General features: G+C 47.9%; 1 protein-coding gene and 1 long non-coding RNA gene across 3 annotated transcripts in view; one reads left to right on the forward strand and one right to left on the reverse strand.

Moving 5' to 3' along the window:
- The window catches only part of LOC142009217 (uncharacterized), an 81142-nt gene extending 68528 nt beyond the window's left edge, over nt 1–12614 (reverse strand). Inside the window, exon 1 of one of the 2 annotated variants that reach the window (XR_012644381.1) lies at nt 12463–12614. This is a non-coding gene — a long non-coding RNA (uncharacterized LOC142009217). Of the gene's footprint in view, nt 1–6215; nt 6353–12462 lie in introns of those variants that run through there. The other variant, XR_012644383.1, reaches the window with a different exon arrangement.
- A 221-nt stretch (nt 12615–12835) lies between these two features.
- On the forward strand, nt 12836–14919 carry LOC142008492 (GSK-3-binding protein-like). The gene has a single exon (XM_074985693.1). The coding sequence runs from the start codon at nt 13089–13091 to the stop codon at nt 13611–13613; it is 525 nt and encodes a 174-aa protein (XP_074841794.1). The 5' UTR covers nt 12836–13088; the 3' UTR covers nt 13614–14919.
- Nucleotides 14920–16365: the final 1446 nt, after the last annotated feature.

A 16365-nucleotide genomic window follows, 5' to 3' on the forward strand; every position in this document is an offset into this window, starting at 1 on the left:
CTGTAGGGTTTTTGTCAGACATTTCATCAAAAATCTGTGGATTTCTGTCCTGCAAGATTTAGATTTAATCTCTACTTGGTCCTATTTCTATATTTTAATACATGAGAAAGCAGGAGCTAGAGAGAACATTGATAAAGTTTTGTGGAAAACCTACAAAATCATGCAAGATGTATTCAGAATAGCCTGTCACTTCATATATGATATCACTGTAAATAGCTTTTATCCTGACTTTTAAGGACAGCTGCTAGTGGCTCATTGATTGAACAAAAGACATGCAGGTAACCTGGTTCACTTGTGGTTTATTCCATCACAGAGACCTGAAAGTTCTGTTTCCAGTCCTGTTTCCTCTGCTAGGTTAGCAGGGACTGGGAATGTTGGGCAAGACACCTTCACAGTCCTTGCTGAACAGGAAGTTTCACACACAGATCTGAAGCAATCCCTATAGTGGAGTAAAGTCAGGGCTTATGAGCTGTATAAGGAAACCTATCCAACCCTTTGGCTCTTAGATGTTGTGGGACAGTTTCAGCAACTCAGAACATAACATACAGACACATGGAAGGATGTTTGGCACTAAGGGATTCGTTTGGGGGATTGTTTTAGCAGATGAGGAAAGATTCTGACAGCTGACTCCCCAGAGAAGGAGAAGAGGGGACTTATCCTTGGGAATATGGAAGGATCAAATTACCATAATGCAAGGAATCTTGACCTGGTGGATGCCAGAAGCAGAACCAGAGAGACCTGGCAGTTGGAACTGACACATGCAACATATTCTCAGCAAGCAGCAATTAGAATACTTCTACCAAAATTTTTTAAAAATCTGCTATCATCTGATGATCAGCTAGCAGTTTATCTTTCCAGTTAACAGTACTGTCTCCCAGGGTGGCTTACACTGCCGGAACTGGAGGGCCAGGGTCTCACCAATCTTGATTACTGAAACAGGCACAGCTGAGAAGGAGCAGGTGCTTTCGCCTAAGAACAACACAGGGAAGCTGCACTGGAATGATGCTCAGTGACGGCAGACTCCAGACAAGTAGTGGGATTTGGAATAAATGTGAGGCCTGTATTTACGCAATGACAGCTGCAGCTGCATGACAGTGGTGCGTCAGTGTTGACGTTTCTCCTGTCACTATAGTTAATACACCACCTCCTACTCCTGAGCATCATAGCTAGGTTAAAGGGGGCTAGTCATCTTAAATATGTCACTTGGGATGGGATTTCCACACTCTGAATGATGCAGTTGAATCAACAGCAGTTTTCACTTGACCCAAGACAAGAGCTAAGAAAGGCAGGCAGTCGCTTGCTAGACCAGGAGAGGCCCTGAGCAAGCAGTGGGGAAGTCTGCAGAGCTTTCTCTCCAAGAAAGAGTGAGAGTAAGAAAAGAGATGTCTGTTAAACTTTCATTTTGGATTTTGAGTTTTATTTTGAGTTTATTTTCTGACTCATAGGAGGGGTACTTTGACCACATGAAAAAGTGTGTGGGGTCTATGTAAGGAGTCCTGAAGAGGGAGGAAAGGAGGCAGTTTGCTACAGGGCATGAGGGTCTGTTCAGGAGACAGATGAACCAATGACAATCCCTTAAATATCAAAATCAATTTAATGAACACTGTACTTCAAGGAAACAAAATCCATGGATGTAAGCAGATTTCGACGTTCTGACCAAATATGTTTTTGTATTTAAAATTAAGGCCTACATTTTCGAAAGTAACTAATGTTTTAGGACATCTCAATTTTTGGGTACCCAATCAGGCCCATTTAAGTAGTCTCAAGCTGGGTTTCCAAAATCATCGTTCAAATTTTTGACAGTGTATTTATATTTTTATATTTGAGCACTGTAAAAATGTGATGTCCTTAATTTTTACTTTCTTTTCTTTAATGTGCTTGGATTTTTAAGTTATGTGATAGCCAAATATTTGGGTGTCATTTACCAAATGTAGTTGTTTATAAAGCAAAGTTTATTTAGTTTTAGACTCTATTATAGGTACCAGTTAGTAAAACAATATTTAGAAAGTCTAAATGTGTTTCATTTTTCATTCTAGCATTCCAGCCTCTACCCATTCTGAAGTACACAAAACATGTAAACAAGATGAGCTTAGTTTGCACAAGCACCATCATTTCACATCTATTGTGTAGTACACATGACAAAGCTTCTTAAACATCAGAAAATGGGCACAAAAAGATGCATTCATTTGTTTTTAATACAAAAAAAAATTAAATGGCTCTCTAAATTTTCGTAACCTTGTACAATTATACTAGGTAAATTATGGAAATAATAACTTTTGGAAATTTCAGATATAATAATTCAGTTCCTTTATGATGAGTTATAATTTTCACGACACTTTTTTGTGTGTGTACACACAAGCATACATGTCCACATGCTCCCACTTCTCTATCTGAGATTACATAGGTTTACAAGGGCTTCAGAGGGACTTCAGATTTTGTTTTTTGCACTAAATGGATGCAAAGCTCAGAAAGCACGACATATGCTTGCTTCTTCAGGATTACTAAAGAAGGCATGTGATTGGCCTTCATACTTTGACATGTGTCATAAGAATATAAGAATGGCCATACTGGGACAGACTAAAAGTCCATCTAGTGCAGTATCGTGTCTGCCAACAGTGGCCAATGGCAGATGCCCCAGAGGGAGTGAACAGAACAGGTCCTCATTGAATTGATCGCTCTCCTGTCATCCATTTCCAGCCTCTAATGAACAGGGGCTAGTAGGACACCATTCCTACCCATCCTGGCTAATAAGTACTGATGAACCTAACCTCCATGAATGTATCTAGTTCTGTTTTGAACCCTGTTAAAGTCCTGGTCTTCCCATCATCCACTGGCAAGGAATTCCACAGGCTGACTGTGCGCTGCGTGAAGAAAAAACTTCCTTTTGTCTGTTTTATGCCTACCCCCTAGTTCTTACATTGTGGAAACAAGTGAATAACTTTTCCTTATTTACTTTCTCCATACCTGTCATGATTTTATAGACCTCTGTCATATCCCCCTTAGTTTCCTCTTTTCCAAGATGAAAAGCTCCAGTCTTTTTAATCTCTGTTTTAAATGTCCCTGAAAACTGGCAGATCATTAGCCTACATAATTATGATAGATTGACAACCTTCCCTGCAGCACGGGGGGAAACAGTTTATTCAGCATCCCTGAGCAACGGTGGATAAGGCATATGTGTTCCGCACCCTCCCCGCCCCACACACCATCCTCGGGATTGGCAAAAACTGCCTATAGCACCTGGGATTTCCAGGCGGTCCCCCATCCAAGTACTAGCCAGGTTTGAAACAGTTTACCTTCCAAGATCGGGGTGTTTGGTGCAGTATGGCAGTAGGCACCCAGCCCCCTGCCGACCCCATGCTCTGCTGTTGAGGACGATTCAAGTTAGGGTTACCTACCTACCCTAACCCTTAGTTAAGGAAAAAAATTCTCCAAGCATACCCAAGGGGAGGAGAGGACTAGGCCAGACCCATGACAGCCCAGGACAAAAGGTCAATCCCTGCCAAAAATGGGGACGGGGTAGTGAAAATTTTTCAAAGTCCAGCCAGGGCAGCAGTTCAACCCAGACAAAGGTCCTATACAGGGCTTACCTGGTTGCCAGTTCACTTTTGGGCCATCCAAACTCTTGGGTTTATCTGGGAGCCGGCTTTTTTTGAACGTCTGTAAGGAGTTGCTTGACTGACTTTCCATTCCAGGGGGTTGTTCAGTTTTCTGGGTCAGTCCCATGGACTGACAGCGATATAAGTTCTGCCTCCAAGATTTCAACAGGTCCGTGGAGATTTTTAAGAACAGGTTTTTTGTACCTGAGCCTCCAGGGAACGAGCCATAAGGGCCTGATCCAAAGTGCGTTCCAGGACCCCGCCCAGAGTGCTTGGCAGATGTATGCTCAGGCTTCTGAGACCCACTCTGTGCCATCTTCCCAGATGGCTCTCCATCTCCAGGGCACCACAGGTGAGCCACTGCCGTGTCCGAGGCACCCGCCCAGACCTGACCTCCTCTCTCTGTAACCTGGCGAGAACCAGAGCCAAGCCTTGGGGGCCAATCCCTGTATCCTCCCTGACCTCTACAAAGGGAGCAAGATGGATGCATTGGGGCACAACCTCAGCCACCTTCTTCCAGGCTTTTTCCAGCTCTAGCCATCCCATTTCCTCCCCAGAGCTGACCCAGCAGGCGTGGATGCAACTTCCAATGGCCAGCTCCACCCTCCCCCACCACGGGATGTGGGTGAGGAGTCCCGTGCCTCTCTCGTTCCTCCTTCTGGTCACTGGGGTACTCGTGGGTCTGCACACTTCTTGCGGGGGGTAGAGGTTAGTCTGGTGTTCAGGGGAACTGAGACCCTTCTTCTTTTTCTTTTCTGCAGCTGCGTTCCAAGGGATGTGCCTGGGGTGGGAGGGTGAAACCCTCTGCCCCTCCATGGGCTCGGTGGGGACCGGGCACGGGCCTGTCGCTTGTCCCTCTCATGCGCTGCTTCCTTTGTGGGTAGGGTGGTGGGACCCCCCATTCTGGTCATCTCAATGCCTTGGTCACTTGAAGCCAAGTGGTACCGTCTGCCCACACAGGGCTCTGAAAACCCAGCCAGCTGTGAGGCTCAACGGGGCCACACAGCTGTGAGAGAGGTCAACCCTGGGAATCTCCAGCCAGCAGGTCAACCCCAGGAAGTTCCAGCCACCAGGTCAAGCCCAGCTGGAAGGTGGCGGGGCTGGGTCGAAAATTGTTCAAAGTCCAGCTGGGGTACCAATTCAATCCAGCTGAAGGTTCTATATGGGGTTTACCTTGGTGGCCGGTTCGCTCTTGGGCCATTGAAACTTTTGGGTTTACCTGGTGGCCAGCTTTTCTTCAGATGATCGTAAGGGTTGCTCATGACTAAGTCGACCGACTTTCCATTCCAGGGGGTTGTTCACTTTTCCAGGTCGGTCCCACAGACTGACGGTGATGTAACTTTCACCTCCAAAGTTTTGACAGGTCCGCAGAGATTTTTAAAAACAGGTTTCTCGCACCTGAGCCTCCAGGGAATGAGCCTTAAGGGCCTGATCCAAAGTGTGTTCCAGGGCCCCGACCAGGGCGCTTGGCAGATGTCTGCAGGAACATCCGCTGGGTCCAAGGCATGGCCTGGGCCCAAACCTCCAGGGACCAGGACTTAAGGAGCAGATCCAAAGTGAGTTCTAGGACCTCAACCAGGGTGCTTAGCAGATGCATGTGGGGGCGTGGGGTATGACTCAGGCTTCCAAGACCCACCTCGCACCGCCTTCCCCCACAGCTCTCAATTTCCAGGGCACTGCGGGCAGACCTCTTCCATAGACACCCACCCAGACCTCTTCCCTCTGTAACTCAGGGCCTCTCTGGGACCTGGTGAGAACCAGAGCTGAGCCTCAGGGCCAATCCCCATATTCTCCCTAACCTCTATGAAGGGAGCAAGGTGGATGCATTGGGACGCAACCCACCCTACTTTCCTTCCTGGCTCTTTCTGGCTCTGGCCACCCTGGTTCCTCCCTGGAGCTGACCCAGCTGGCGTGAGTCTGACTTCTGATGGCTGGCTCCACCCTCACCTACCTCCTATGTGGTGTGGAGGGAGGAGTCCAGTGCCTCTCTCGCTCCACCTTCGGATGGATGGGGTGCTCATGGGCTCAATGGGGAGGGCCCTTCACAGGCCAGCACTCTTCCCGCAAAGGGTTGGGGTCAGTCTGGTGTTCAGGTGAACTGGGCCCCTCCTCCTTGTTCTTTTCCACACCGCTTTCCAGCCCCCAGCCCTCTCATGTGCTGCCTCTTTTGTGGGTGGCGTGGACCCCCTCCAGCCATCTCGACGCTTTGGTCGTGTGAGGACAAGAGGCATCATCAGCCCACCCAGTGTTCCGAAAACCCAGCCAGCTGTGAGACTCAGTGGGGCCACACATGGCCAACAGAGTGAGCTGGTGAACCCCAGGAATCTCTGGGGGTGTCAACCCCGGTTAGAAGGGAGGCCAAAAATTTTACTAATGCTGACTGTGGACACCAGGTCAACCCTGGGAAGCTCCAGCCACCAGGTCAATCGTGGCTGGCAGTGGGGGGAACACAAAAAGTCCAGCCGCAGATATGAGGTCAACCCTGGCCGGAAAGGGGATGTGGGGGGGCAAAAACTGTTCAAAGTCTGGCTGGGCCCCAGGTCAACCTAGTCGAAGGTTCTATGCAGGGTTTACCTGGTTGCCAGTGTACTCTGGGGCCAATGAAACTTTTGGGTATACCTGGTGGCCAGCTTTTCTTTGAAGTCCATAAGGGGTTGCTCACGACTCAGACGACTGACTTTCCGTTCCAGGAGGTCATTCAGTTTTCCACGTGAAGAGAAGTTAAGCATGGGTCAGTCATTCCTGAGAAATAGGCGAGCACCGTTCTGAAGGGATGGCCAATGTCCTCCGTTGTCCTCAGCTGATTGAAAGGAAGTCAGGTTTTTGTCGTATAATGTAATTGTATTCTACCAATGTGATAAACACTGTTACCAATAGTGGAAAAAAATCTATTAAAATCAAGTGATGTTCCATGAGGCACTATCCCTCATGAGTTGACCCCCTAGCTTCTAACTTTCTCTTATCCATACTATCTCTCCCACCCCTTTTCTGGGATTCTCATAATGATTATATTACTCGTAACTGCTTACTGGACTTGGCAAAACTGGTTGGATGGGCCACCAGGAGTGTGGAAACACTTCAAATAACCCAAAAAAGAAACTTGCCTGAGTTTTTGGAATAGCCAAATGCCTTGTCATTTAATTAGTGATGTACATGAATGGACGAACAAGATTCCCACTGTCCCTACCTACTATCTAGTGAAACCACAGCCAAGGGAACAGGCTTGGCAGAATCAGTGGGGAAAGAAGACCCTGTTGAGCTTGACTCTAGTCTGGCACTGTGAAGAGACATGAGAGGTGCAGAATGAGTGGGATGCTCCTGGGCTGCCAGTGAAGTACCACCGCTCTTATAGTTTTTTCACTTAGCCGGTAAGACGGGACCGAGCCCCAAGGGGCTCTTGCTTCTGGATCCAAGTGCACATGACCTGCTCCAGGGACAGCGTTAGGCAGAGAGTTTGACTGGGGTGATACACCTGCCAAACGGTAACCCAGATGTCCTAAGGCAAGCTCAGGGAGTACAGAAATCTCCCATGGAGCAGAAGGGTAGAAGCTTGCTTGATCTTAATTTTCAGTATAAATACAGATGGTGGAAGTAGGTCCTCATGAACATTCTGACTTTTTGCGTTTCTGGATTTTAAGCAGGAGTTGTCAGAACAATTACCACAGGGATAACTGACTTGTGGCAGCCAAGCGTTCATAGCGATGTCGCTTTTTGATCATTCGATGTCGGCTCTTCCTACCATTGTGAAGCAGAATTCACCAAGTGTTGAATTGCTCACCCACTAATAAGGCACATGAGCTGGGTTTAGACCCTTGTGAGACAGGTTAATTTTGCCTTATTGATGATGTGTTGCAATAGTAATCCTGCTCAGTACAAGAGGTTCAGACATTTGGTGTATGTGCTTGTCTGAGGAGCCAGTGGGACAAAGCTATCATCTGTGGGATTATGACTGAATACCTCTAAGTCAGAATCCCCCCTAAATGTAATGATACAGCAGCACCATGGAACCTCAGTCAGCACAGGATAGCTGGCCCCTGTCCCATCCCTCCAGGGAAGTGGGGCTCAGTAAGGAGAGCCATTCATGTTGGGACTGGAGTGTGGGCAGATGGGAACCACCTCTCAGCCACAGCTGTTTTCAGTTATGGCAACTTTTTTAATAAAATGGCTTAGATGACTGTTTGTTGTGGTAAATTCTGATGACCTCCAAAATGGAACAATAGCCAATACCAAAGAAATTTGTCAGGCCAAGGTTAAAAAACATCCACCCATCAGCCAAGTCGACTGTTAATTTACCTGTTAGGCATTCTTTTTAATTACCCTGTTTTAACTTGTCAAAGATTATGTGCACATAGCTGTATTAATCATAGGTTTATGTTCATCCTTTCCACTTACATTTATTTTTGGAAGATATTCTTCCCAGCTTGTGTAGTCTTCATATTAATTTTCTTAATGAGAGAATCATAGAACACTAGGACCGGAAGGGGCCTCGAGAGGCCATCGAGTCCAGTCCCCTGCCCCGACGGCAGGACCGACCACTATCTACACCATCCCTGATAGACATCTATCTAATCTGTTCTTAAATATCTCCAGCGAGGGAGATTCCACAACCTCCCTTGGCAACTTATTCCAGTACTTGACCACCCTGACAGTTAGGAACTTTTTCCTAATGTCCAACCTAAACTTCCCTTGCTGCAGTTTAAGTCCATTGCTTCTTGTTCTCTCCTCAGAGGCCAAGAAGAACAAGTTTTCTCCCTCCTCCTTATGACACCCTTTAAGATATCTGAAAACCGCTATCATGTCCCCCCTCAATCTTCTTTTTTCCAAGCTAAACAAGCCCAATTCTTTCAGCCTTTCTTCATAAGTCATGTTCTCCAGACCTTTTATCATTCTAGTTGCTCTTCTCTGGACCTTCTCTAATCAGATCTTCTCCAATCAGAATCAGATAAGGCTTTATCTTCAAGAGAAAACAATGTCCCAAAATTAATTTTCAGTGGTGACAATGATGTGTAGACCAGGTGCGGATGTTCTTACCAGCATTAAATACCATCTTAAAAAAACAAAAAACAAACAAAAAAACTGTACTTCCTGTATGCCATAGAGAAGAATGGTGTCATTACTGCATCATTATACTTAGCCTCAGGAAACTTAGGATCAATTCCCACCTATACTACAGACTTCCTATGGGTAGGTCTATGCTGTATCTGGGAGGGAGCCTCTCACTTTAGCTCCAACAGACTCGTGTTAAAGGGGCTTGTGCTAGTGGGCTAAAAATAGCAGTCCAGATGATGCACATTGGGCTCTACTGGCTAAGGCAGGGGTCTGCAACCAAAATAGTGAGAAAAGCCATTTTTTGAAATTCAGTTACAAAATCAATACTTCAAAGGCCGCAATGCACGTAAATACAATATGATCCTTAATAAATAACATCAAACTGTACTTTGTAACCCGTATTTTAAGAATAGTGCACACACACGATTTGTACCAGTTAGAAAGCTAAGTTACCCCCATCTCCAAGCTTTACCAACCTCAGCCCCCAAATCTGCCCCTTACCCCCAAGCTTTACCCCCCCATCACACCCCTCCCACCCCCAGGCTTAACCCCTATCAGCACCAAATTACCCCCCCATCCCCAGGTTTAACTCGCCTCAGCTGCCCTGCCCCAACCTGCCCAATGAATCCAGATCTTACTTGCCCACCCTCTGCACTCCCTCCACACACACTCTGGGTCCCCCTGCCTGCATGCGCTCTGGGTCCCCTGCCCCTCAGACTCCCTCTAAACTTCTCAGGCCAAAAAGTATCTGCAATTTTCCCAGCCACTCCCCACCCAGTGGCACCAGTGCCAGACTCACCAGGTACTGGAGCCAGCTCCTACAGGGAGCTGAACAGGCTCTGTTGGCTGTTCTGGAGTGAGGAGGAGCTGGGGGACACTACGCTACTAGGGAGGAGGTGCTGGTCCCACGTGGAGGGAAGCTGCACTCATAGGAAGCCTCCCCCCATCTCTTCTTCCCCAGGCTGGCTGAGCAGCTTCAGCAGGGGCAGGCATGGCCTCCCCTCCCCTCCCCCTGCTCACTTCCCCCACATGCAGTGCAGGCAGGTCCCTGCACTGCCCCCACTGAAATAATGGAACTAGATTGAATTGGTTTAACGCTGGCCATTAAACCAATTCAATTTAGCTCCGTTATTTCAGAGGGGCAGCACAGGGAGCCATGTGCTATGCAGACATTTTACATGATCTTGAGCAAGTCACTAAGAGCTTGTCCTCATGGGGACCTTGAGGAATGTTAAAGTTGTATTGGGTATGAATGTGAAGTGAATTAGTTAAATTGCACTAAAGCCCCTTCTAGATGCTCTCATTCAGGACTGAACCGTCCATAATTTGAGTTTGCTTAATTCACTTGCAAAGTGAATTAAACTAAACTGAATTAAGGCCACTTTAATTTGGAATAAAGGGCCCAGATTTTTAAAGTTTTTTAGGCTTTGGTCTGCTGGGCACTGCAAGGTCTAAGTAAGAGACAGCAAATCTGACAGCATGAGCAAAGTGAAATTTAAAAGATCACAGAACTTTTCCTTTTGTCCAAGAATAGGAATCCACGCGGATGGAAAATCCACAAATTGTAGCAATGTATGGTGTTCCTAGAGAGCTGATATGGTTTTACTGTCTATTCCAGAACAAACATTTTCACGTTTAAAGATTTTTTTTGCTCTTCTTTTTGTGAACACAGAGGTCAGAATACAACACTAATGAAAGAAGTACAGTGTATGGACCTCACTGGTACACAACATAAATTCAGGCCATATCCATATTAGAGAACTAAAGCCATGGTATAGCTGTAGCATAGACACTTGCTGGAGCAAATGAAGAGGTTTTTCCACTACTGAAGGTAATCAGTCTTCCTGAGCAGTGGTAGCTAGGTCGACTGAGCTGCATCTACACTAGGAGGTTATATCAACACAGCTATAGAGATAAGGGGCCCAGACCAGAATATTCAGATAATGCATATTTGGACATATCTAGCAGTGATGGGCAACCCAGGTTACAGAAAGGGCCAGAGGAGTGGCCCTCTTTCATCTCAGTGGGATGCAAGTTTGACCTAACAAAGAGTCTCCCAGGATAGTTTTGCTAATTGCACTTGGGTATCTAGAATTTGCAAGGTGTGCCAACCGAACCATAGCAGCACTCTGATTGGATAAAGAGAAGCACATGGCTCTCACAGTCAGTATGTGTAATCAGCTTACACCTCATTTCATGTGCCCTTGCTTTACATGTGTGTCACTTCATTAAGAATGGTGGAAGTAAATACATGGATACAAACCAGTGGAGTCTGGCAACCCTGCCTGTGGGCAATAAACAAAATGTCTCAAGGGCCACACATAGAACCCTGATAGGCACCCCACAGTGGTGTACAGTGATTATTAGAGGTCTTTTTTACATTGTAAGATTTCTGCAGCAGGGAGCAGAGCATGTATCTTGTATGCTTTCCCAATATCTAACACAACAGGGTCCCCATCTTAAGAGGAGCCTGCAGATATTACTATGCTGGTGATAAAGCATTTATAAATAATTACATAGTAAGAAAGAGTGTAACTAAATACAGTATCTTTCACTTCTAGCTCACCTAATCTACCCTGACTCAGCAGCACCATATTTTTGACAATCGCTTTCGATAAATTTCTTGTAAAGCTCAGTCAAGTTCCCATGTGACCCCAATCCACATCTCTTTCTCTCTTATATACAGAGCATCATGACTGACTACTTTCTGCTGCCAATCTGAGAAGAGAAACAAAGGATGAGAACAGGCATGGAGACTGAACTGCCACCACAGGCAATTTCTCCAAGCAAAGGTTGACGCACATCACTGAGGCAACCTTGCTGATGTTCTGTGGACAAATGGGTCTCAATATGGAATATTTCACAACTGTGTAAATTCACCTTCCAAAATTCTGAATGTTAAAAATATTTTTGGACATGATATGAATCATGTCACTGCCTTAATCTTGACATAGGCACACTTTCAGTTTAAGTAAGTGGCTCATAGGTATGGGGGAGAGAATGCCTGTATATTTACTTTTAACCTAGAACTATATCCAGGTAACAGTTACGCGTGCAGGTAACTGCACTTGTGCAAGTAGACCCGCTGGCTTCACCTGAATTACTGCAATAAATGAAGTCACTTCTGTGAGTAACCACATACAGCATGCAGACTCCTAATAAGAAATATTTTGAAGTCCAGAAAGTAAACACTTAAATAGGATCCCAGGGAAGTCGTAGGTGCTTAGATACGAAGGTGACAGGTGCAATATAAGAAAAAAGATTAGAATAAGGTGTGGATGGGAATGGAACCAGTGCCAAGAGAAGATGGGGGGCAGTACTTGCAGACAAGAGGCAGCACCTATGAGCTTGAGGGTCACGTTCCTGCTTCCTGGGAGCTGCCCAAGATCAGCACTACCCTAAGCCCACACCCCTCACGGCTCCCACATCACAAGCCCCTTCCCTCGGCCAACTCCCACTTGCACTCAAACTCCCTCCAAGAGGCTGCACCCCCAACCCCATGCAGCAGCCCAGAGCCCACACCCCCAGCAAAACCCTTCACCCAACCCCCCCCCCTTCCAGCCCAGTGAAAATGAACGAGAGCGGGGAAGAGGCAGCAGGGGAGGGAGGGGGATGGAGAGAGCCGAGGCAGGGCCCCAGGCAGGGGCTGAGGGGGCATGGCAGAGTGTGCGGCTCGGCGAGCACGGCGCACGCGGTGCTACTCCGCGAGCCAGGGAAGGAAAGGGAACCAACACCACCGGGTTGCAGACCGCTCCGCGCCCCAGAAGTAAGGCAGTTTGCACGGCCCCGCGTGACTAGCCTTAATCCGGTCCCGTGCCTGAAAGAGACTGGCCAGGAGACAGTCAACTGGGGGGCGCCTCCGTGCCCGGTCCCTGGTCTATCCCAACGCCCCGACGGCCGCGAGGCAACGGGGACGAGTGTCGTTCCGCCCACACACGCCTACAGCCCCCAACGGACACCTCGCGGGCAACGCACCGCGCAAGGACCCTCAGGGAAAAAAAAGAAAAAAAGTTCCGTCCCCCACACAGCCTCGTGCCCCTCCGGGCTCCACCCTCGCTGTCTCGCGCCCCTTTCCCAGCAGGCTCCTCCTACCGATCAGAGAAACCCCGCCCCGCCCCTCGAGGTGCGGGGTTTGAAAGCGGACGAGCCCATATACGGCGAAGCGGGAGGGGAGATCAGAATCGCCCTCGTCCACTGCCTCTCGCCGCCGTTGGGACTGGCGGCTGATAGGGGTGACAGAGAGGGCGCAGGAGCTCGGCTGGGAGGGCTCCGTGGGCGCGCGCGTTGGTCCCCGCGCTCGGCTGTGGTCGGGCCCTCTGCCCCCCCGCCCAGCGAGGTGGGACCTGCCCACGCTCTCGCGTCACCCATTGTTTACAAACCGAGCCCAGCAGCTGGCTGCTGCGAGTCGGGGTAGCTGCGTCGCGGCGCGTGGAGCCGGCCGAGATGCCGTGTCGGCCCGGGGAGCGCTTCCTGCTGCTGGAGCGCTCGGTCGCCGTGGGGCAGGCAGGCTCCAAGGAGGTGGACGCTCTGGTGGCCAAGCTGGGCGAGGTGCTGCAGCTAAGCGCCCAGCGGGCACCGGCCCCCCGCGGCCCCAAGCACCCGCCGCCCGCCAGCGCCCGGGGCCGCGCCGCACCCTACGCCCCCCGCGGCGGCGGCCTCCTGGCCCCGCGGGGCCCGGCTCCCTTACAGCCGCACCAGCTCGCGGAACCCCAGCGCCCGGGGAAGACTAGCCAGCGGGTGGCCAAGCAGCTGTGCGGCCGCGGCTGGCTGCGGAGGAAGCGGCCGGGGCCCGGGGAAGCGGCGGTCGAAGAGGAAGATCCGCACCGGCTCCTGCAGCAGCTCATCCTTTCCGGTAACCTCATCAAGGAGGCGGTCAGACGTCTGCAGCTGGCGGCGGCGGCGGTGGCCACAGCGACCACCGGCAGCAGCGGGGAGGGGGAAGCAGCAGCCCTGCAGCCTCTGCAATAGCCCCGTGGGTTGCGGAGAGCCCGTGCACCGCCCCGGGATCAGGACATCGCATGCGGGAGGAGGGCCAGGCGGGGGCTCCCTCCTGCCAGGGGCCAGCTGGCGGCGGCGAGGTGGATCTGCCCCCCACCCCCATACTTGAAACAGACTATTGACAGTAAGACCCCGTGGTTGGGGTCTGGCTATTCTGTATAAAAGGTGGTGCTAGCCCCGAGGTGCTGTAAGTCTGTAGGGGTCAGTAGTAGGGGTGGGGAAGACAGGGACCCCCCCCGGCCTTCACCGAGCCTGCCCTGCTCCGCCGAGATGTAGGCGCCCTCAACTCTCTGCTGTGTGTCGGGGCGGGGATAGGGACGACCCCCTTGGCCTAGTCCCGACCGGTCATTGAATTGGTGCAGCTGTCCCTACTGCTGTGGAAGGGAGCCGCACGCGTGTGGGGCGACAGTGGGTGGCGGGTTTAAAATCTCTTGGCTCCTTTTCTTCTCGGCCCCAAGGTCACCGTTCGCAGTCCCCGACAGAGCGCACGCCCGGTGTTTTCACCAGCCGGTGGGAGATAGTAACCTTATCTTAGCTTGTTTTGACTGTACTGTGGGCCAGCCCTGTGTTGTGTAATCGCTGGGAGTCTCCTGAGGACGTGCACGCTGCCCGATCCGAGTTGTGTTCGTTTTTTTTTTCCTCCTTTTCCAAGAGCTCCTCCTACCCGTGGGAGTCTCAGAAACAGGGTCATATTACAGCAAGCTTTCTGAGAACCCCAACAGTCCCCCCGGCCTTACTACGATTACTACTGCTCGGGGCCTCACTCCAGGAGGATGGACACAGAGAGAAGGTTCTTTATCTCTTCACACCCCTTCCCTGATGATCCCAGGGCCAGGGCACTCCCAGCTCCGAGTCTGTCTCGCTACACGGGAGTAGATTTATTTGTCTCTGGTGGTCTCACAGGAGCCATTTGCAATAAGTCTAAAATACCTTATTGGGAAGTGTGTGTTCCCTTTCCCAGTTCTGGGTTTCTTTTCCACACTTTTCTCATTGTGACAACCCAGCGATTTTTAAATGTGAATCTCAAAGTTGGAAAGCTGTTGAACTGATCATTATGCAGTGTGAGTGAATTAAGACTGAGATACATTGTTCACATATGGTAGCTAAACAACTTTTTCCAAAAAAACAAAACAAAACCTCAATGGCTGGATTGAAAAGATCCTGGCTGTTGTCAAAGTATATACACTTCGTAACGGAGTGTTTGAATTGTGTTCCTGGTTTACAGGACTTGTCTTAATTAACATGTCTGTATTAAATAAATGTGGTCTTGTTTTTAGCTTGGGTCTGTGTCTTATTGACATCAAGAGATGTAAACCCCTTTATATGAACTAAGCAATAGTGACGATCTTGAAAATGTATATAATACATCGTTTTCCCTTCAAGTTAAGAGATCTGCATTTTGCAGACAAAAAAAACAATCCACATAGTCTGATGCAGTTGGACACCAGTTATTAATGCATTGAGATGCAATTGAGCCCCTTTGTTCACCAGCAGCATTCTTTCTTATGCCAAGGGACACCCTTTTGTGCACTCTCAAGGTTGCCATAGGAATTCATAAGTCGAATCATACTTGACAGGAAAATTAATAATCTAGTGTATCCCATTTGAGAGAGGAAGGAAGATGAAGTTGGTTGTTTATTCACGTTCTTTATTTCCCAGAGAAGAAGAGCATTGCAACTAAATTGAAATATGGAGGGGAGAAGGATGTAGGCTCCTACGTCTTAGTAGAGATAGACTTAAGCATGTTTGTTCAAAATTTATGATGCTAATTAAGTTTTAAACATTCTAAATGCTTTAGGTTACTAGGGTAATCTTGTTAGATTTTAAGAGTCAAAATCTGAGTGTTAAGATTGATTTGTAAATGCACTAGGAAACAATTTCTCCTTTTCTCTTCCTCCTCCTCCACAAGCACTGGGGCAAAAGCTGTTCATTTGAAGGTATGATTCCACTTGAAAGAATATAGATGTTTACTTGTGTCTGAGCAGTTAGTTATTTGCACAGTTCATTCTTTTTGAAGGTCAAATTTGATTTATATACTACTTATGTCGACATAGTTTTGTGGTGCTAGCATTGAATGATACATGTAATCTTCAGTATTTAATTGTGCTTAATGTTCTGCTGACTTACTGATTTCAGGCTTTTTTCCTAAGGTGGTCATAAATAAACAGTGTACTGTTTTATAGTTTTAGGTTGTAAATGTTGCAGAGGAGTTATTTTAAAATAGAAATTCTATTCAATTCTTTAAATTTTTAAAGTTGAAGATATAAAACAATATCAATTTTTAAATGTAGTACCTGCCATTGTGACTTCTTAAATCTGTTCGTTTTCACTTTTTTTTTTTTTTTTTTTGCCTTATAGTTCCAGGCGAAGGTTGCACTCACTGTGCCAGTGGCTTAATTAAAACTATTCCTCACAGGTTTTAAATATCTGGGCCTATTTTAGTAATTCTTTGACAATACCCAATTTTGGCTGATGCAGTGTCAGTATTTGTGCAACTTTGGTTAAATAAGTAAAGGCCAAATAAAATATTCCCATACTGGTTTTACCTATGAGATTTTTTTATTGCTGAAATTCATGCATAGAGAGTGTACACTTCCCCTCCAAACCCAGTACATATCTGTGTATATTAATGAAAACCATGAACTTTGCAAGTGTCCTATGCAGTCAGTGAAAAAAACTGAGACATTCCTTCAAAGGATTTTACTCGAATAATATGTTTCAG

This window comes from Carettochelys insculpta, chromosome 2 (assembly GCF_033958435.1).
Source record: "Carettochelys insculpta isolate YL-2023 chromosome 2, ASM3395843v1, whole genome shotgun sequence".
Taxonomy (NCBI): domain Eukaryota; kingdom Metazoa; phylum Chordata; order Testudines; family Carettochelyidae; genus Carettochelys; species Carettochelys insculpta.